At 35.7% G+C, this 21,038-nt stretch overlaps 1 protein-coding gene across 10 annotated transcripts in view; it reads right to left on the bottom strand.

The window, feature by feature from the left end:
• Positions 1-21,038, bottom strand: part of LOC110039170 (Fanconi anemia group D2 protein homolog) — a 92,429-nt gene that overhangs the window by 2,291 nt on the left and 69,100 nt on the right. For 5 of the 10 annotated variants that reach the window (XM_020744138.1, XM_020744144.1, XM_020744145.1 and 2 more), the window contains exons 24-32: positions 12,778-12,870; positions 12,654-12,686; positions 12,422-12,550; positions 11,198-11,258; positions 11,065-11,120; positions 10,684-10,740; positions 9,727-9,850; positions 8,581-8,763; positions 5,049-5,107 (exon numbers count right to left, since the gene is read on the bottom strand). In XM_020744138.1, the coding sequence (XP_020599797.1) occupies positions 8,618-8,763; positions 9,727-9,850; positions 10,684-10,740; positions 11,065-11,120; positions 11,198-11,258; positions 12,422-12,550; positions 12,654-12,686; positions 12,778-12,870 (699 nt within the window). In that variant the 3' untranslated portion in view covers positions 5,049-5,107; positions 8,581-8,617. Of the gene's footprint in view, positions 1-5,048; positions 5,108-5,290; positions 5,328-8,054; positions 8,126-8,580; positions 8,764-9,726; positions 9,851-10,683; positions 10,741-11,059; positions 11,121-11,197; positions 11,259-12,421; positions 12,551-12,653; positions 12,687-12,777; positions 12,871-21,038 lie in introns of those variants that run through there. The other 5 variants (XM_020744141.1, XM_020744142.1, XM_020744140.1 and 2 more) reach the window with 5 other exon arrangements.

Genomic DNA, 21,038 nt, shown 5'->3' with positions numbered 1-21,038 from the left:
GGATTGGCATGATCCGGGAACACTGACTTGCAATACGGTCACGATAAGAGCTAACTAGGAAGCCAAATGATGGGAGAAATAATCGCAAGAAAATGGATGCTTTGTAAGAGAGATTGATAGGAGAAGCAAGGCAACTTACACCCAAAATAGAAGTGAGGTTTTCAACCATAGAAGAAAAGTTTTCCTCAATTGAAAATCGATTTGAGAATTTGGAGGAGATGATGTTGAGACTTATTGAAATGCAATCCAAGACCCCACCGGCCGTTCAATTTACAAACACTAATTAAGAGTTGACTAGAGAATCCTTGACTAAATCAAACGGGGAAGAGACTTGACGAGAAGAAGATGAGGAAAGTATGCACCATCAAGAACCCCCTCTTTTGGCTCAAATGGAGGGTGGATTAGAGATTTCCGATTGAGGGGTTTGGACTGAAACATTGGGATGGGGTTATGCAAGAGGTATGGAGAGCACGAAGAAAGAAGAAGAGAAGTCCGGATTGGGAATATTAAAGGATGGAATTTTACCTTTTAGATAAATGAGGGGAAACACCGGAGGGAGAGGAGGTTGAAGTTGTCAATTTTCGAGGGGAAAGACATGCATGGATGGGTGTATTGGATGGAACGATACTTCGAGATGAATGGGCTAAATGGGGAGGCTCATGGCAGCAGGGTTAAGTTTGGAGGGGAAAACACTAGCATGATTTCAGTGGAGAGAGGCTAGATACCTGATCCACTCATGGGAGAAATTTAAGGAGTGTTTGTTGGAACGTTTTTGAGTCAATCGAAAAGAATACTTACACGAGCAATTCTTTGTCTTGGCTTGGTAAAAAACTATTATGAAATAAAGGGAGAAATATGAGCTATTGTCGGAATACTGCAAAGAATTTCTAAAACAATATCGTAGAGGAATTTCATGAAGGTTCTAAAGCTCGACATACGTGTAACTCTTTGTATGCTAAAACCACAGTGATTAGAGGAAACTATGAAATTAGAGCACTTGGTTGTAGATTAAAAAAATAATTGAACTGGCTAATAGAAACAACATAAGTGGAGCGTCATACAAAAATGTGACGACCACGATGCTACCAAAAACTCATACAGTGAAAGTCCGGAGGGAGGCTCCCCGAAACATAAATAATGGGCCACGACTTCGAGGGACCTTCAAATGTCTTACAGGAACATAGATTCAATAGAAGCGAGCAAAAAGACTATGCTTTCGATATGATGAAAACGTTGTTCCAAGACACCATTGCAAGGATTGAATATTATAGGTTCTCACAGTGTGATGAGAAGACATGAGAGCTTGAACAAAAAGCAAATTTTTTTATCCACCTGAAGGGCAAGGTGCTTTTTTGGAGGGGAGTATAATGACGTCAGTGCCTACCGTAAGAGAAATTTAATCTTTTATTAGCCTCAAGGCAATTTAGGGTTTGTTTGGGACAGCTGTTGATTATTTATAATGTGCTGATAAACAGATTATTCTGATAATTTGATAATCTGCAGATTATCAGAATAAGCTGACTTGTTGTTTGGAGCAGCTTATTCAGCTTACTGGCAGCTGTTGTTGGATAAATGACTATTCTGCCCTTGTTTAGTTAAACTGTTTGCAACATAATATTATAGGGAAAATAAAAGATAGAACAAAAGTCTCAAACAATTACAGATCAGTTACATAAATTAAAATACACTGCTCATATTTCGTTACCTCAATTCTACAACATGATCAAAAGAGCGCCTAAAACCTAGAACACTACTTACGATCAAAAGCAAGTCAATCTAATTATTGTAAACATTTTAAAGAAAAGACCGAGCATGTTCCAAATCTTATAAGTCGGCTCAAACTCAAAAACAATCTAAAAGCAAATATCACTTATATTTTTACAATTGAGTTTTTAGCTCCATCTCAACAACATATTTAAATAATTCCATGCATGAATACGATAGCTCCAAAAAAAAAAACAACATTCAAAATCACCAAGATAAATTGAGATCAACAAAACGATCCCAACAAAAATGAAAAATCTAAAGGAAGAAGAGCACAAAGTACCAAAGTCTTTACCTATTTTCGGCATATCAATGCAAAACCGATAGAATCGCCATTAACTTCGCCCATCAGCTCAAAAGCAATCGATCTTTCCTAATTCGACCAAGATACAAAGCAAGGCGGAGCAACACGAAAGTCAACCCAATTCTAGGGTTCGCAGCGAAAGCGGAGGAAAAATCGAGAATAAAAGAGGCGAGAGAATCAAAGAAGGAATCAGAGCTTCCTCTAGGCCTCAAAATGAAACGCTAACTAGGGGAGGGCGAGGCGAGGGCGACGGGGGCAAAGAGGGGCACATAGGAATTCTTCACCTAACGTGCGAAGCAGACGCAGGACGTGGCCCCTTCCTCTTTTCTCCATCTATTAACGAAATTTTGTAAGTGCGTCGAAGCGGCACGAAATCGCAGCGCCGAACGCATTTTTCAAACACCCATGCGGTGTTTTCATACCACCACCGCAGTCAATAAGCTGCCCCAAACGGGCCCTTAGTCTTTTATTATTAATTATTGTTTGGTATAAATAGAGCTTAATAGTTTAAGTTTAGAGTTATGCAGAAGATAACAAGTCTCAAGTCGTAGGGTTAGAGTTGGGGAGAGATTTCCTACATCTCGAATTGTAGAATTTGAGAGAGATCGCCAACCTCTCGAATTGTTGGTGCTAATCTTTTACGTATTCATGTGAGTTGCGTTGTGTTGTATTACTTTGATTTGAGATTGGTGAAACAAAGTATTTTAATTTCTATGACAATTAGTCTTGGAGCATATCATAAACATCATGCACGGAACAGTGTCAAAGAACAAAACAAAAACTGTAATGCCAAACCATAATTAATCAGATTTCACTATCAAATAGCTTGTCTATCAAATATGAAATTTTTTCCAAACATTAAGTTGAAATCAGACATTTATTGCATCCCACAGCATTATACTATGTTTATTTATAGTATTAAGTAGGTGTGCTGAATAATACCCGATATGTCATACTTGATAAGTTAACGAGCAAGAAAACAAAATAATAGTTTCAGACTTTTCAGGCATTTTTACATACAAACCACCCATTTCCCATGTACTTACATAGGTAACAGCAAAATTTTAATTTAAACATTTATACGCCTCAAAGTTTACATATCACATAAAAATGTCACAATTTGAACTTTTAAAAAGTGAAATACACATTTTCATGCATAGGCATAGTGGTATGTACGTAAAAATTGAAGTTTAAGTGTTGATATGTAATTGCATAGGAATTGAGTGGTATCTATGTAAATCTCCCAACTTTATAAGCTGGATTCTCTGATAATCAGCTTCCAGAAAAAAAAAGGCCCAAATAAAATAGTTGGCTATCGATTAGAGGAATTCAGCAAGTGAGAGGCTTATACATGTGGACAAATCCAAGGGCAGAGACATTTCAGAACTTATCCACTGAGTTTGTCTGAATGGATTATACAAGACTGTCTTTCAACCTTTTTTTTATTTTATGACAAGGAATCAAAATATTTGCAAAAAAAAATAAAATAAAAACATGATAAAAAAACCAAAATATAGATGAAGAAATTTCAAACACACAAGTGTGACAGCATTAGAGAGACCACTAGTAATAGTTATGACTTGCCATCAATATTTTGTCAAATTGCAACCAATACAATCTAAAACGGTGTTTACTTTAGAATCCCCACTAAAAGAATTTCTAATATTCTGTCGACATTTTGATGATAGAAGACAATGTTCACCTTATAAACCGAATATTCTGTAGTTAACTAAAAAATTCTGCAGATAGAAAACGAATATTTTGTAATTTAATTGTTTATATTGAATTTCCAACATAGTTATAAAGGAGTTACAGCTATTACATAAATGCAACACGTGTCATTGCTGATTCAGAATTAATATTTTAGCAGCTGTTATTTTACCATTTTGTTGGTTTACAATAGTAAATATTTGTAACCCATATGCTATCATTGAATTAATGGCAAAATGTCTCAAGGCAGAGTTCAGGGTGGGATAAATAATTAATTAAGATTCACAAGAAAAACTTCATATCTCATATTAATGGATTATCTTAATCATTTATTGAGCACAAAGGAGCCTCGCTCACAAAGATTTGTGAAACTCTCCTTACTGTTTTTACATAAATTCTCTCATGTATTATTAGAAAATGTTGTTCATTTATAATAAAAAAGAATATTCCAGGAAACTTGAGGAAATACTAAAATGCATGAAAATTTTAAAATTGCATATTATACTCAAACGTCAAAGAAGAGTCCATAAATTAAGTAGCTTATAAATAGACATGCCACGTTGTATGAAACAAATCAAGAACAAGAAGAATTTAAAAAAAAAAATTTGCCTTCACCAAATATTTCCCACTTTTACAAAGTCTTTTAATCCTTTTCATACCAATTTCTACTTAAATCTACGAGAGCTCAAAGCAAAGTTTGATCCAATACTAAGAGCAAACTTTTTCCGGACACAACAATGATTGACGCATTCCTCTCATCCATCCCAAATCCAATTTTTTTTGCAGGAAAATTATGATTTCTGATCTATCAAAATAGAAACCTATTTTTATGCCCAAGATTTGTGTGATGTTATGAATAGGAGATATAATAGTCCTAATAACATTTTTCACTTTAATTATAGCACAAGAAAAATGAGAATCAACATAAACATTTCACAAGCACTTCTTGCAGACTAATATTTCCAAAAAAGAAGAGCTAAAGAAGAATGGGACAAGTTGCAAGAGGAGTTCCTATTCAATTAAAATTTACGTACCATAAAACTACACGACATCAAGTGCCCCTCCTTTCAACATTTGCTAAAAAAAAATCACTTGAAGAAAGAACTACTTAAATAAAAGAAAAACTACAATGCCAAACTAATAAGAAATATAGACATGTAAAAAAACTATTGTTCCAAATAAAATCATCATGCTAAATTCTATAAGAAAAAAAGAAGAAAGATTAATCTCTTCTATGTTCGTAAACCGCATTAAAGAAAAAGGAAAATACCGTGTACTTGGACTAGAGTTGTAACAATCACGGCCTGAGATGAAAATATCTCCTACAATCTTGATAAAATCAAGACAAAAATCAAAATTAAAAAATTTTGATTAAATTGAGGCAGCACTCATAAGCAATATAGCCATCGACATTTAAAAAGGTAAAATAAATATCAATAAGTACTTTAAATAACTCGAATAGACCAAATCTTGTCCACAAATCAGTACCTAAAAGTGAGAATTTTGGTCCTTTTTCCACCCATTATAGTATATGTATATATGCAAGGACCTACAAGAAACCAGTAACAAGTCGGTGGCTCAGTAAAGAAAAATAAATGCGTAGGGGACTAAATTCATACCAGAGCCAAGCCAATGCGATCAAGATTTGAGTGCACATGCATATTAAAAGCCATTAGATTAATGAATTCATACTAACCATAAGAACTAAATGTACAATATGTTAAGCATATCTAGCATTGCAAAATCTCTTTGATTTCACCACAATATTTTAGATTTTTGGTCTTTGAAAATATTAAGGGTTTATTTGGTTTGCTGAAAAAACAATATGGTGTTACAAGTAATGTATTATACTTGAAATAATTTAGGATTGTTTGATTCTAAGTAAAATAATTATAAGACTTTGAATTTTTTTATTTGGTTTGAAGAAAAATGAATTCAATGTAAAATAAACTCGTTGAGGCCGGCAGAAGCAACGAGTGGCCAGGGTTGGCGGTGACAACCAATGGCCTGAGTTGGCAGTGGCAGACAATGGTGAACAGCGGTAGATGGTGATGATGGCAACCGGTGCAAGCAGTAGGGGTGGCGAAAGGCTGTCGCAAAGGTGGCGAAAGGTCGACAAGGGTGGCAAAAGTCCGGCGGCCGGCGGTGTAACTTTACACAAATCGGTGTATATAAAATTTGCCCAAATCCAATAATTCCAAATACATTGAAATTTAACGCAACATTTGTTTTTCTTCCAACCAATCATTTGATATTCTATAGCCCCTGCAAAATGAAAGCATGTTCCTGACCAAACAACCCTTATAGCTCAAAGACTAGTGCTCTGAAAATGCACAAAACCTTATTGGACTACTCAAGCTTTGCCTTTTAAATGATTTTCTTAACTTCAACTGCATTTATCTGACTAGGTTCTTTTCTTTTTTTTTTGGTGTTGAGCTTCTTCGAAACCTTCATTTCTGACATAAATCTTTCTCAACAAATCCATCGTTCTAGTATTAATCAGTTCACCACAGCTGGCATGCACTTGAGAAAATTCAAGTTTCAAAAAAAAAAGAAAGGCATTCTCAAGTCAGCAACACAAATATATTAACAATAGCATTATAAAAAACCTAATCACTTGATTAACTAAAAACTGATAGCACTCTGCTAACACAGGAAACAGATCTAATGTATACGGTACCTGTCAAGTAAAGCAGTACTGTCAAAGGCAGTGACGCCTTATGTTCCATTAAGCACATAACATCATCTGACAAACCAATACCAAGATCATAATTTTACACCGAATCTACTCTTTGGTGGCGCCCTCCAATTTGTTTCAGTGGATTTTCTCTTTCCAATGCTATGCATCTCATTTCTTCTACTCTTACTAGTAATAAGTTCCCTTTCTATAGAACTTGCTCTGATTGGAGATGGCCTTCTTGGTTGAACTTCTTGTGTAGGAAAAGAAAGATTATCATCTCTAACTCCATCATTGTCATCATCACTCTCTTCATCCCCGGATTCAAAATCAGAAGACTCTGAGAACTCATAATCTCCATCCTCTTCCTCCTCCCCCTCTTCCTCTATACCGCTAGCTTCTGCTTCGTAATCTTCATCATCCTCCACTGAATGCCCAACTCTCCTGGAACTCCGATCCTTCTTCTTTTTTTCCCCAGAACTCCTATTCTTATGCATAAGATGAATGTACCGATATCTAATCCCCATCATTGGATGCTTTTCTATCAAAAGATCCCTCCTATAAGCTTCCCTGAGAACAACCGTCTGTGTCCTGAGCTTGTTTGACAAATAAAAGATTCCTGGATGTTGGGTAATCAATTTTTTGAACCTCGCTGGCAGCCCAAGGTGCTGCCCAAGTAAAACTAAATTCTCCATCTCAGTTTTCTTCCCAATCAATAAGTTTAAAACCTCATGAAGAACCCCAACAATCCATTTCTCCTGAATATCACTCTTTGGCGGAAGGTTTGAACCAGATTCGTAGGGAGAAACATAAGGCAATTTTTGCCACTCGTCCAACCACTTCCTTACCTTCTTTTCAAGCTCAAATCCCCTCGAAAAATGTAAAGGGAATGCTAAAGAGGCGCCTTTCTTGTAACCACCAGTCCGCATAGCATAATTCTCCATGGCAGAAATGGCGAGATCTTTTCGATAACATACGAGCTCGATATCTAGGTTATCCCTACCGGATGAAGGCGATATTTGGAAGTAATCAGGGAAGTCGGGTAAGAGAGAGCGAACAAAATCACAGGGGAGGCCGAGATCCCACTGGAGACGGTCGATTAGAGGAAGAGGCAGTCGGCGATAAGGGGCGAGCATCAGGAGGCGGAGGAGGCGATCGGCGGCGTTGTTGCGAGAGGACTCAAATGCGCGGAGCTCCTCGGAGTGGATTAGCATGAGATCGTCCGTGGGACTAATCGAAGGGCGGGGAGGGGAAGAGGAAGAAGATGTAGAGGGATTCGGAGCTTCCTCGATGAAGGCGTTGGGGAAGAGACGGATGAAGCGAATGGCGCGGAATGGGAGGCGGAGGTCTTGACGACGCTCGGAGATGGCGTCGAGGGGAACGGAGGAGGCGGTGGAGGATGATGATGAGAAGTATTGAAGGAGGAAGTCTTTGAGTGAGTGGAACGGGAGGAGGTGCTTCTCCTTCTCAACGGCATGATCGAGGCCACGGTCGCGGACCCAGTGGATGCGGGCGTCGATGAAGGTGCGGGCTTGTACTGCTGAGAAGCAGCGTTGGAGAAGGATGTGGGGGAGGAGGCGATGTTGGCCGGAGTAGAGCGCCGGCGGTGGCATCGGTGAAGTCGGAGCTGGTCGGCGGAGATTTGTGATCGTTTGGCGCGTCCAGGGGGCCTAGGTTTTAAGCAGGGTTTTATCTCCAGCGACCAAAGTTTATTTTGCTATTTAAAACATAAGAATTAAATGGTATGTATGTACTCATGCGCACCTCCTAATCAACTCTAAAATTTGCATATCTACTGCTATTTGCTAGCTAAGAAAAAAAGACCATGAAAAAACCCAACTAAAAAAAATATCACAAGACTCAATATAGTTAGTTCAGGAAGAGGAAAAAAGTATTACATACGGACTTCGGAGAGAAAATAATATTACATACAAACTCCGGATACATCCGGAATCTAATGGTGGGGCACCACGTCTCAAGTGAGCCCCCTCACAATACACTGACATTGTTGAAAGCGGTGGGGCTCACTTGACATGTGGCGCCCCATCATTAGAATGGACTCCGAACGCAAGTTATGTCTGGAATCCGGATGTAATATTTTCTCCAGGAAGAGAGGGTTTCTCACCTCGCAGTCTGAACTGAGTTTCCTCCATGTGGCACATTCAGTTTTCAGCGTCATAATCTTCACAATCACCCACAGATTCAGGGAGCTCATTCCTGTTTGGATCTTTCACTTGATTAGCGTCGTCGTCTTCATACAGCTGGGAACTCACCACCTGGCCTTGAAGGTCTTTGTGCTTCAAGTTACCTGCCACATTGCCAGATGAAATCTTGATGAGGATGTCTTATGTAAATATCCCTATTCTTAGAGATATGTACCTGGCATGGAATTTTTAAAGTATTCACGGATCTAATTCGTAAATTTCTAGAGGTTTACATGCATACCATTCTATTCTTATGGATTTGCATATCCAACACCTAAACTTCAAATTTTAGATATATACATGTCACCTTAGGTAGGCATGAAAATGTATATTTCACTTTTTTAAAATTAAAACGTTGGTACATTTAATGTGATATGAAAGGTTTGTGAGGTACAAATGTAAAAAATAAAGTTTAGGCGTTAGATATGTAAATACATAGGAATTTGGTGGTATGTATATAGATGCCCGAAATTTTTATATTTATATAACATATAAATCTTTTAACGTCAAATCAAGATGTCATTAATTGTTTAGATCTAAATGCACTTTTCATGATATATTTTGATAAGAGTATGAACACTTGAATGTTATAAAATTATATTACGAACATTTAGATATTGAATTATATACACAACAATTACACTATGTATGTAAATATCTGTCTTATTAAACTATTGATGGGACAATGTTAAGACTGAATTTGCTTTAACAAAAGTGCAACATAAGGCTAATTTATTATTTAGACATTGCACTGGACCTAAAACTATCAGGACTAAAAGCTTATTTTTTTGGGTGGGGTGATACTCAAACTCGACAAATTGAGTTTCTTCATTTTATTTCTAATCAATTTCTATTTGGAGAAAATTTGGTCCACATGAATGCAGACAATCCGACATCATGTCATGCTTAGATGAGCACAAACAGTTCTCAAAGACCTATTGCTACTAATAATAAAATCTTTGCCACGGCATCGAGTTGTGCCTATGCAAATGGTGCAAACACAACGAGCTTTATACTGCTAATGGAGGAGGAAATAAAGAAGTACAGCTATTGTGGTGAAAGATTACCCATCCAGAAAGTGCAGCCGCTTGATGAATTATTATGAAGAAGAGCCTTAACATGGAACAGGAACTTCTCCAAGGACCTCTTGGTGGCAGGAACCTTGCTTGTAACCATCGTCCGTTTTGACCCCTTGCCAGTGACACAAAAATATAAGATATCAGATCAAATAATAAACCGAAAAAAATAAGTGGTTCAAGATATAACGGCTCAATTAGAATTGAATAGGGAGTTGAACCAGATGATGTAATGAAAGATAAAGTTATTTTAATATGATTTAAATAATATCATAATAATTCAATAATGATATTTTAACAATTCATATAAATATATTAATTTTGGATGTTTCATCTTTTAATATTTTAAATAAGATTTTAAATCAAAATTTTGAGATATTATATTTTCTTAATTTTTAATTTAAATTCTTTATTTCTAGCCATTTAATCAAAATTCAAAATTTAAAATTGATCAATTTTAGAGCTGCTGGTTATTTTAAAATCAGATTGATCAACTCCACTTGTGATGTTCAATCATGTATCCATGTAAAAGCATCTTTGGGCCTATGGACAATTTGCGAAGAATTGGCACACGGTTAAATCAGTCAGGCTAGCTTGTTTGGTTCAAATTTTAAAACTATGTAAAATGATAATACCCTCTGGGTTCATTTTTATTTTATTTCTGCCTTTTTTTTAAATATGTTTGCCTAGTGTAGCTTTTAAAATTTTTATTTTTTAATTAATTTATTTTAAAAACACATAAAATCTTTTAAATTTTTTATGTTTTTAAAAACTAACCATTAGAGCACATCAAACATATTCTACTTCAAATCAAAATATAAAAAAAATAAAATTATAAATTATAAATTATAAACTAAAAATAAAAAAGATCCCAGGCAACCTTTTAAGTTCTGGGTGATAATGGGTAAGAGAAGAGAGAGACAGATAATGGGTAAGAGAGAGACACACCTTAGCCTCAGAGCACAAAGCCTGTATAACTCGTGTTGCCTTCTGAAATTCTTTGAACTAGACAATCATGACCACTATTTAGGAGATCGTAAAATTTTAGAAAGATTTACATACATACCGCTTAATTCTATATATCCACATATCTAACACCTAAACTTTAATTTTTAAAAAGTATATGTCACTGTACTTGTGCATGAAAAGATGTATTTCACTTCTTAAAAGTTAAATAGTGGTATTACTTGTGATATGAAAGAATTGGGTGGCATAAATATAAAAAGCAAAGTTTAGATGTTAGATATGTAAATGAGAAGGAATTGGGTAGTACGTATGTAAATGCCCCATAGAGAAATACTGAATGAATAAGAAAACGATTCACCTTACCATTTGAATTATCAATTCATAGTGTGACTGAAACTGGGCTTGCAGGAAATCAAAAGCTGAGAAAAATTGTGCTTTTATCAGAAACATGATAGCAGTTTCTAGGAAAATTGGTGACTTTTATTCGGGGTTTTACCTTTCAGAAAAAGGTCAACAAACTTGCCTCCATATTTGACTGCCATGGCATGCATTGCTACCTGCAAACATCAAAGATATCATTTGGAATGATTGGCTCCGTCCAAATTTTCTTCACAAGACATTAGTTAAACGATAGCTTTCCCTTAATCCTTGTATAGTATTAATGTGTAAAAATGAGCTCAGATAAAAAAAGGTGAATTTACATGCATACCATAATTTTTATATATTGACATATCTAACACCCAAACATGTATGTATATATTTATACCACTTCGGTGTCATAAACCTACCCATGAAAAAATATATCTCACTTCTAAAAAAATATTTTTTTAAGTGATATTAAAGAAGTGAATCTCATGTATGCAAATATGAAAGTTTAGATGTTAGATATGTAAATATCTAACAATTGTGGGGTATTTATGTAAATGCCCAAAAATTTTTTAAAAAAAATTAAACTCTAGCAAACCATTATTAATTGTAAATACGAAAAAGTACTTCAGTTCATAACACATTAATTAATGCAGCAACATGGTTTAGTTCATAGGAAAAAAAATTACAGGTTGAAACTATCCTCCTAGCTGGCTGTTCTAACGAAACCGGGCCATTGTCAAGCTTTGCAAACTAAGGATTTATTTGGGATCAATTTTAGGGCTTGTTTTGGATCATTTTTTTTTCCTTTTTTCTTAAAAATATGTTTATTAGGTGTGTTTTTTACATATTTCTATTTGTTGTTTCTTAAAAATAAAATAACATAATTTTTAAAACAATCAAAAAAATGTTTAGTTGTTTTAAGTACTTTAAAAAGAACTATATCTTAATCAAACATATCAAACATTCTTCTGTTTCAAATCAAAACATAAACAAAACAATATAAAACAAAAAAAAAAAATGAAACAAAAAATAAAAGTGATCCCAAACAGCCCCTTATATTTTTGTTTTTAATATTTTTTTAAAGAACATTTTTGTTAGTGTATTTTCTTTGCATGTTTTTATTTTTTATTTTAAAAAATAAATTAATTTATTTTTAAAACACTCAAAACACCTAAAAATTATTCTTGAGTGTTTTTTTTTAAAAAAACTAACAGCGTAACATAGTAAATATTTTTTATTTGAAGTAGAAGCATAAACAAAACAAAAAAAAAGATAAATAAAAAAATGATCCCAAATGGCCTCTAAGTTGAGCAAAAAGGATATAACAACTACTGCAAAGAATAAATGCTACCTTGTCATGAATCTTGCATAGGCTGACTAAAGAAACAACCACATGGACTGATTGTTGGATCTTTAACAACATTTTTTCTGCAGCCTCCCTTTGAGTAGTTTTTCCATGCATCATCTTCACTTCCTTAACCTGTTCATTAAAAATTATAATCTTAGGAGATTTATTGTAATAATTTGTCAAAAAACAGTAACTAGAATGCCTAAGATGCAAAATTGTTAGTTCCATCACCCACCAGCTTACTTAAAACATTGATGTTCTCTTCGTGCTGCATCCAAAACGATAGTTTTTATAAATAACTGAGGCAGAAAAGAAGGAAAATTAATAAAGGTGACCAAACAGATACAAGGAATACTTACCAGTACCCTGTACCATGTAAGAAGAGTGGTTGGGCCCAAAGTTGGAAAGCCATGTGTAGCATCTTGTGATGTAATAGTTTTAACCGAAAGAGCCTGACATTGATATATCACATATATTAGTGGTTTTCAAAGTTTAATTCGCAATACCCATTGCACAGTAATCATTCAAATATTGCATAGATGACTTGTTGAAGTTTCAGTCCGTCAAGGAATGGTACCAAAATTGGAACACAATTTGTTGGATTCAAAATTTTATGTGGACAACACCAAAACATTACTAACAAGCCCAACGAGAAAGAGAATAAGAGATTGGAGAAAAAATGAATCAAGAGTGAGAAGCTAAGGGCATGTTTGGGACCACTTTTATTTTATGTTTTTGTTTTTATTTTGCTTTTGTTTTAAAAACAATATTGTTTAATGCATTTTTTGAATCTTTTCATTTTTAGTTTTTAAAAATAAATTAACTTGTTTTAAAAAATACTCAGAAAATATAAAAGTTGTTTTTCAGTTTTTTAAAACCAACTAAAAAAGTTATACACTATATCAAACATGTTTTCTCTTGAATCATAATATTAACATAAAAAAAGAAAAGAAAATGATCTCAAACAGCCCTTCAAAGATTTCTCTGAATGAGTTTGAGTGCCGAAATGCCTCCCCTTGGGCTCTAGCCCTAATTTCTTATTAATGGATTTGGTTCAAATCTTGGCGCACTTAAAAAAAACTATATATTTAGAAAGATTACATAGCAATGCCAATGGCTGCTAGCTGGTAAATAAATAAGGCATGTAGCATAATTAATATTAGTTAATGACAAATTTATATTATAGCCTTGAGAGCCTAAGGCAATTGGCTTATTGATTAAAGTTCTCGGCATAGTTGAAAAAAGTTGCTAACTTAGCTAACCAACTTGCTTGGACGAAAGCTGAAAGGTACCTCATTATTTTACAACTCTTCGTCTTAAAATCTAGAATTTTCACTTGGAATGACCTTACAATCTTTACAATCACGACGATCTCTTTTTCTCATAAGAAAATAATCAATTTGTGTTTTATTAGATCCAGTCTTATAAGTAATAAGATGCTCATCTCTTTTCTTGAATAAAGTATTGTAATAACAAAATCATACGCTAAAGTAAAATCTAAAATAGTTCTACCTTCTTAATTATTTACTCCAAAACCGTAGCCACCATGAGTATTTCTGAAGTCTTCTACCACTCTACCGACATGTCTATTTAAATCTCCTCCAATAAAAATTCTTTCTTCAAGAAGTATCATTCGTATTAAGTCTTCTAAGTCATTCCAAAATTTATCTTTAGACCATGTATCTAAACCTACTTCAGGAGCATAAGCACTTATAATATTAAAAATCTTAGTACCAACGATAACCTTAAGGGCTAAAATTCTATCTCCAACTCTATTAATTTTTACAACTTTTTACAACATTATTTTTCTTACAACATTATTTTTCAAACTCTTATCAATAATTATACCTACACCATTTCTAGTGCGACTCTTACCAGAATACCAAAGTTCAAAACCTAAATTATCAATCTCCTTAGTTTTTTTCTGCAACCTATTTAGTTTTTTGAATACATAAGATATTAATTTTCCTATGAATCATAATATCAACTAATTTCATTAATATACCATTGGGAATACATATATTCCAAGATCCTATCCTAATATTAGTTTCATTAGTTTCTTAGACTAACTTTTTTACCCGCATTCGCCCGTAATGCGGGAACCCTTGCTTATTTGACACTACACCAGGGCACCGGTGTAGCGGCCCTTGCACACTTTTCATTATATTCAGGCTATACAGCGTGTCGCTTCTAGGGGACGCCCAAACACTTACACAATGATCAAAAGGATTCATGTCATGATTTTTTTCGACAAGTTTTACGCTGACTGTCAACAACCTAACGCAACCCTTCTCTTTTCACATCCGGACTTGACCGGCAATGACAGTGTTTGCAAAATGATAAAAGAACAAAAAAAAATCACCATTTTTTACTTTACTGAAAAGTTATTTATAATGAGTCATAATAATTCAAAATTGATAGTCAGAACTCTCATCCATCAAGATATTATCTGATTCAATGGCCGCACGATTTTGCCCTATTGGTTTAACTTCTCGGGAGGTCGCCCATCCTATAAGTGCTCCAGCACAAGTACACTTAACTTTGGAGTTTCTATCAAAACTCTAACCGTTAAAACAAAAGACATTCTGGTGTTTAAGAGTTCAGTTTCATTCTACTTAAGAGATTTCACCGTTTATGATTCTAATAATGAAATTGTTTGTCATTTTTTACCACATCAACATTTTTTAAAATAAAAAACTATGATAATGAAATTCTCTTTAAAACTTTACGGATTATTTTATCTTCTTTACCTTGAGTGTAATTTTTTACATTTTTAAATATGTAATATCTCAAACAATATGAGGCGGGGTTGTTAAACTTTACATTTTTACATTTTACATTTTTAAATTTTTCATTCTACATTTTACGTTTTTAAATATGTAATATCTCAAACAATATGAAATTCTCTTTTAAACTTTACAGATAACCCCATCCCGCCGGTCCAGCCTTTCTACTGTACTTAAGGGCAGGCATTCGGCCTCGCCTTATTTCCCCCCCCCCCTAGTGCCCCCCGATTCACTCGCCTCTTCTTCTTCCATGCCGTAGTTCCTCGTTGCTCGTAGCCAATGCAGTTAGTCGTTTCTCCCTTCCATTTTTTTCACCTCCTTCCTAGGATCTTGCCTTTGATGTCCTTCTTCCCCACCTATTTATGCACATTTTTTTGGTGTGATTTCTGGTTTTGGGTTTGCCACGAAGGCGTTCCCCCTCCCGAGGACCTGTTTCCAACGGCGAGAAGTGCTTCGGCTGTACCTCGCCTAAGGTAGTGATTATTCCACTTTATTGTTGTTGTCAACCGCTCCTACGCCTCCTCAAGCAGGCCACAGGACCCTCCAGTCCCTTCTAGCTCTCCAAAAGCTGCCTTCCATGTCCACACCTTCCCCAGTCAGTCGCAGCATCTCTAGGTTCCATAGAGCCCTCTCCAGATGCTGTCTTCAATTTCTGTGCCTCCCCCAGTCAGTCAGAACACCTCTAGGTTCCACTCAACGCTCCTCTAGTCGCTGCCTACCTTTCCTGCGCCTCCCCTGTCAGTCGCAGCACCTCCAGACCATCCCAACGCAACTCCAGCCACCGCAATCCCTCCCGACACCCTTTCCAGCAAGCTGCAATACTTGCAATCCTCTTTTGGCACCCATCCAGCGCTGATGTTCACTCTAACGTTCACCTAGCCGTCACCAGCCCTTTCGGCGGAGTCTCAACCACCACCGGGCGTTGTCCAGGACTGTTCCTGTCCTTTAGTAGTACTTGTTTTATTCCTTGTTGAGTTGCTACTTCATATATTATCATTCACATGTTTGTATTGTTTTCGCCAAAGAGTTCATGTTGTATTTCTTTCGAAATCAACAATAAAATTGTGGCGTTTCAGTCGTAGTTTGGGTTAACTTTGGTATCACAATACATGAAATATTGCTAAAGAATATCATCCATACTATCCTTAAAAGACATCGAGAAGACACATTAGGTCATAAATGGAAAAATACAAGAAGAATGTCTCCCTGCGATGAAGCCAAAAACAGAATAAAATAAAGTTGGAGGCCGGAAAACAAACATAGAAAACATATCCTCGCACGGCCACACCCTAGCTAAGTCAACAACTCCAAATCTCCCTTTGAATGTTCCTCAGAGGAGCCAACTGCTTTGAAGTAATCAGCAGACAAGTTCTTGATTCCTCTAAACCGACAATCAGCTCTAGCAATAAAGGCAAAGAAATCGCCAAGCTCCCTTGAAAAAGAAAAAACTTCCTTAAAAAACCATTTTACGAGTTTAATAAATGCCTACAACTTTGATCTTACTCTGCCAAAGAAAGATATTTCTTACATGAATTTTGATCTCATCCTAGCAATATTTCTGCTTCGGTCAACAAAAAACTCAAATTATTATCTACTCAACATCCTTCTTCGAGAGATGCAAGGTATAATGTTATAAGTTGGCGTGCAAATTTCATGTTGTTGTTGAGTCATGGACGACCAGCAAAGCAAAGTGAGAAGAAGTTTGATTAGATAAAGTCGTTTCAGAGAAGATATGAAGGCCTGAAGAATTTTTTGATGGAGTAGAATTTTGATAGAGAGTACTTTTAGAATGATGACTTAGGGTCTATTTGAGCAGTTGCAGCTTATTAATAAGCTGCTGCATAGCAACCCCCACAAAAAGCTGTTGCGGATAAACTGGTTGTCTGTTTGTTTTTTGTAGTTTCAAAACAATTGTGTTGTAGCTGTTTTTTGACAAATGATCATTATGCACCCGTATAATAATGTTGTTTGCAACAGAACTGTTCATACCAGCACATTTCATACTTGAGATCAAATATTCAGTGCAGAATATTACAAAACAAAGAGACGCCTCACCAATCATGAACGTATAAAAGCAAGCATAAAACCAGAATCCAACAACTAAAAACAAACACCCATTTCCAAGTCATCGCACGTTGGATTCCCAAATATTCCAAAATCCAACATCAACTGAAAACCAATTAACCATGAGCAATTGCCAAATCAAAAACCACAAATTCTCGAGCACAGTAGGCATTAACGAACAGGAAGGGGAACAACCGCACAGAGGAAACCACCAAATTCTAGAGAATAAAGCCTTTTGCAAAATCAAAAGCCACAAAAAAGTTAGTGTACAAATTCCTCAGCACGAAGAAGAAGCACCGCACAGAGGAACCACTGCAAAGAGGAAACCACGAAAATCTCGACCATATATGCATTTCCAAAAACAAAAACAACAGCATAGTTAAGGTAAAGATTACCCAACAAGAAGAGACACCACAACACAGAGGAACCACCACATAGATGAACCACAGCATAGAGTAACCACCGTACAAACAAAACATAGCACATATGAACCACCACATAGAGAAAACACCGCACTCACAAACCACCGCACGAAGAAAAATCAACGCACTCACAAAGAACCGCAAAGTAGATAAAGGAGAGGGAGAAGAGAGCTCACCGAGAGAGGCAGCCCTATCCATGAGACTCGTGAGAGAGAGAGAGGAGAGTTTAGGGCAAGTATCGAGAGAGAGGATCGCGGAAGAGAAGCGCACCGCTAGGGCCAGACATGTGAGAGAACAAATCGCGATGAGGACAGGAGCAACCCTGTCAACGATATATGAAGGGATGCGAGCAGCGGGGTCAAGCCCGCGACCACATTTCCTTCAGCTTTTTGTAAAGAGCTGCCATGTTGGAGTATTTAAAAGCCTCGATTGGCGTTTCCAAGCCACGCCGCAGCCCTACCGCTGCCCCAAACGGGACCTTAGAGAATTCCTTAAAGGCTTTGCTCTTATTTAACATGTCTTGTCAATGATAAAAGGGTATTTTCAGTTAGAACCAAAATTACCACCAATTTATCAATGGAGAATGGTTGATCTTCTTAGAACCAAGACTAATTCAGAGGAGGAGAATTAGGCATATTGTTGAGAGTACCAATCATAAATTCTTGTGTAATTTCAACAAAAATAGCTTTATTGATCTTCTTTGATGTGTGAGTAGATGTGTACGAAATGCAAACACAGACTAAGATCTCATAACATGACTGCAAAGCACAGTTGTGGCCCTAACATCAACAACGCGGATGTCTACACCATTGAATTGGATAGTGGCCCTTACATAATGAAATTTCATAGAGGAGACCACATTTGTCTATTCATAAGAGAACTCTCTACGCATACACTATTATGGAAATTACAGGTAGAAATGTTTTTCTAGTCCATTCTTGACAAATTTTTAACAAAGGTCAATTTTTTAGAAGTAAACATCAAATACCACACCTTTTTAACTTTTCAAGATAATTTCTTTCATGGCGCCATGGACTACTAGCCTGCTTGCCCTTCTACTGAAACATTTCGGCAACAGATTTAATAACCAATTTTTGAGAATCCAAAAAAATTTTGATTCAACAAATGTACCTCAATTTTCACACCCATCAGATTTCAATCAAAACAATTTTAAAAAATTCTACACGAAAAATCGATTAATTCTATATAAAGTATTGTATGTAAATTATGAATGATTTGGGAGAAATAAAATGAAGTTATAAGTTTAATTAATTTAATTAACCTTAATTCCTTAGCTCCAGCACACCGTCTTACGCCTCCTTTATTCCTTTAGTGTGATCGAATGAGTTCGAAGGTCTTGAAATTTCCTCCCCTCCTGATACCCCTTTTCCCCTCTCAGTTTCACTCACACACCCTCCCTCCCTGTTCCATTGAGCTCGGCAGAAGCTCCTGTGAGAGATTTCAATCGCAGCTCATCCCGGAGGCTCGATCAAGAAGAGAAGAGAGGCCACCTGATAAGCAACGATCCACTCCTTGTTTTCGATTTCCCTTCCCCCTTGTTGATACCCCTCCCTTCTCCTTTCTTGCATGGCAGAAGCAGAGAGGGAGTTACGACCTCGCTATAGTGCAAGGGCGCAGGTAGCGGACGGGTCGAGAAAGAAGCCGCAAGATGCGGTTTAGGGCTCTGAGGTAATTTTTGTAAGTGTGAATCTCTTTTTCATGATATTTGAGACAATCATTTTCTTCTTCCCACTTTCAATTTGAGTTTTGTCTCACTTTCCGTGCCTTTTTTTCCTTTTCGGTAGCCTTCGGAAGCGCTAATTGTGTGTTTGAAGCATCAAAAATATTTTGCGAGCCTTATGATAAGGGCTATAGCACGGTATCAACGTAGGGGAAGTGTGGTCAGAGGTGATAGAGGTAAATTTGGCATCTTTGGAGAATGATTGATCGCCGAGAAAGCCGTTTAAAGTATGTTTTAGAAAATCATTTATATTTTTGGTTAAATTATTTTATTAACCAAAATATCTTTAAATCTTAAGTTAATTGCGGACTCCAGGTTATTTATTCGAGGCAGCAGACTCAGAGGGAGAGTATGGACTTTCACTGTAAAGCGACCTTGTAAATTTCAAATAAATTAATCATATGCTAATAAGATTAATTTGATTAATAAAAATTATTTAATTCTTAAAAATTTAAATATTATGTTTTATAGTTTATTAAGCTCAACATAAAAGTCACTGCGACCTCCACCTAGATATCAAAGATTAAAAGTTTAGCATTAAAACTGAGGTGAGTAATTACATTTCTAAATTTCAGTATTTTTTTTTAATTTCAGATTGTCTATTTGACTTCATGTATGCCCTAGTTTAATCGAATCATTCATATTGATAGGACAGATATGCAAGTTAAGCGTAATTGAAAAAATGTGCATGCATTGAAGATATGCATGAGATGAATGATATTTAGATAGACATGTATAATAGACCTATAGGAAAGATATACATGATATAAGTAAAAAATATTTGAAGATAGATTTAAATAAGAGATATGCATGAGATTGATATATGAATGATATGAAAGATCTGTCTGATGAATAGCTTTATAGCATAATTAATATGCATGTTAGTAGATGCATAAATATGTCTCAGAATAATGTATGTATAAAGAATGAAATCGCTTATATGTGAATGTTTGCATGTGCATGTTCAAAAGAGAATTTCATCCCGTAATGGTATAGGCAGGAGATGTTTGTGTACCTGCGTGCGTAGAGTTTTTCTATCGCCCCGGATAATTGTGATTGTTAGATCACTAACTGATGTGTCGACGAGATAATATTGGTCAGAGGCGAGTAGACTGAAACTTACCTCCCCAGATAATTGCAATGTATACGTTACTAACCGTTGTCTCGACGGGATAATATCGATCATGGGCAGGTAAGGGTCTTTCCACCCTGGACAATTAAGATGTGTAGATCACTAACTGATGCGCCAAGGGGAGCCGACGAGATAATATTGGTCAAGAGTGCATTAGGTTTGTTGACGGTGATCCTCAAAGAGACAAATGTGTGTGTAAGTATAAAGTAAAAGTAAAGTTAAAATAAATACAGAGTATTAGTGTTTGTCCATTAGAAAATGTCAATGATGCATAGTACTCTTTTCTTTGGATTACTATAGTTTAGTAGTGTGATTACTCCTGGATTATTTTTTGGATAACTCAATATGTTGTTTACATATTATTTCTAGATTTTAAATATTTAAAAAAGATGTATAAAAGAGAAATAGATGTATACAGAAGACGAGAACAACAAAAAATGTATAATTTTTACTTGTTAATTTTAATTGCTTCCTT

The sequence above is a fragment of the Phalaenopsis equestris genome, unplaced genomic scaffold (assembly GCF_001263595.1).
Source record: "Phalaenopsis equestris unplaced genomic scaffold, ASM126359v1 Scaffold235604, whole genome shotgun sequence".
NCBI classification, from domain to species: domain Eukaryota; kingdom Viridiplantae; phylum Streptophyta; class Magnoliopsida; order Asparagales; family Orchidaceae; genus Phalaenopsis; species Phalaenopsis equestris.
This window is presented reverse-complemented; position numbering and strand designations above follow the sequence as displayed.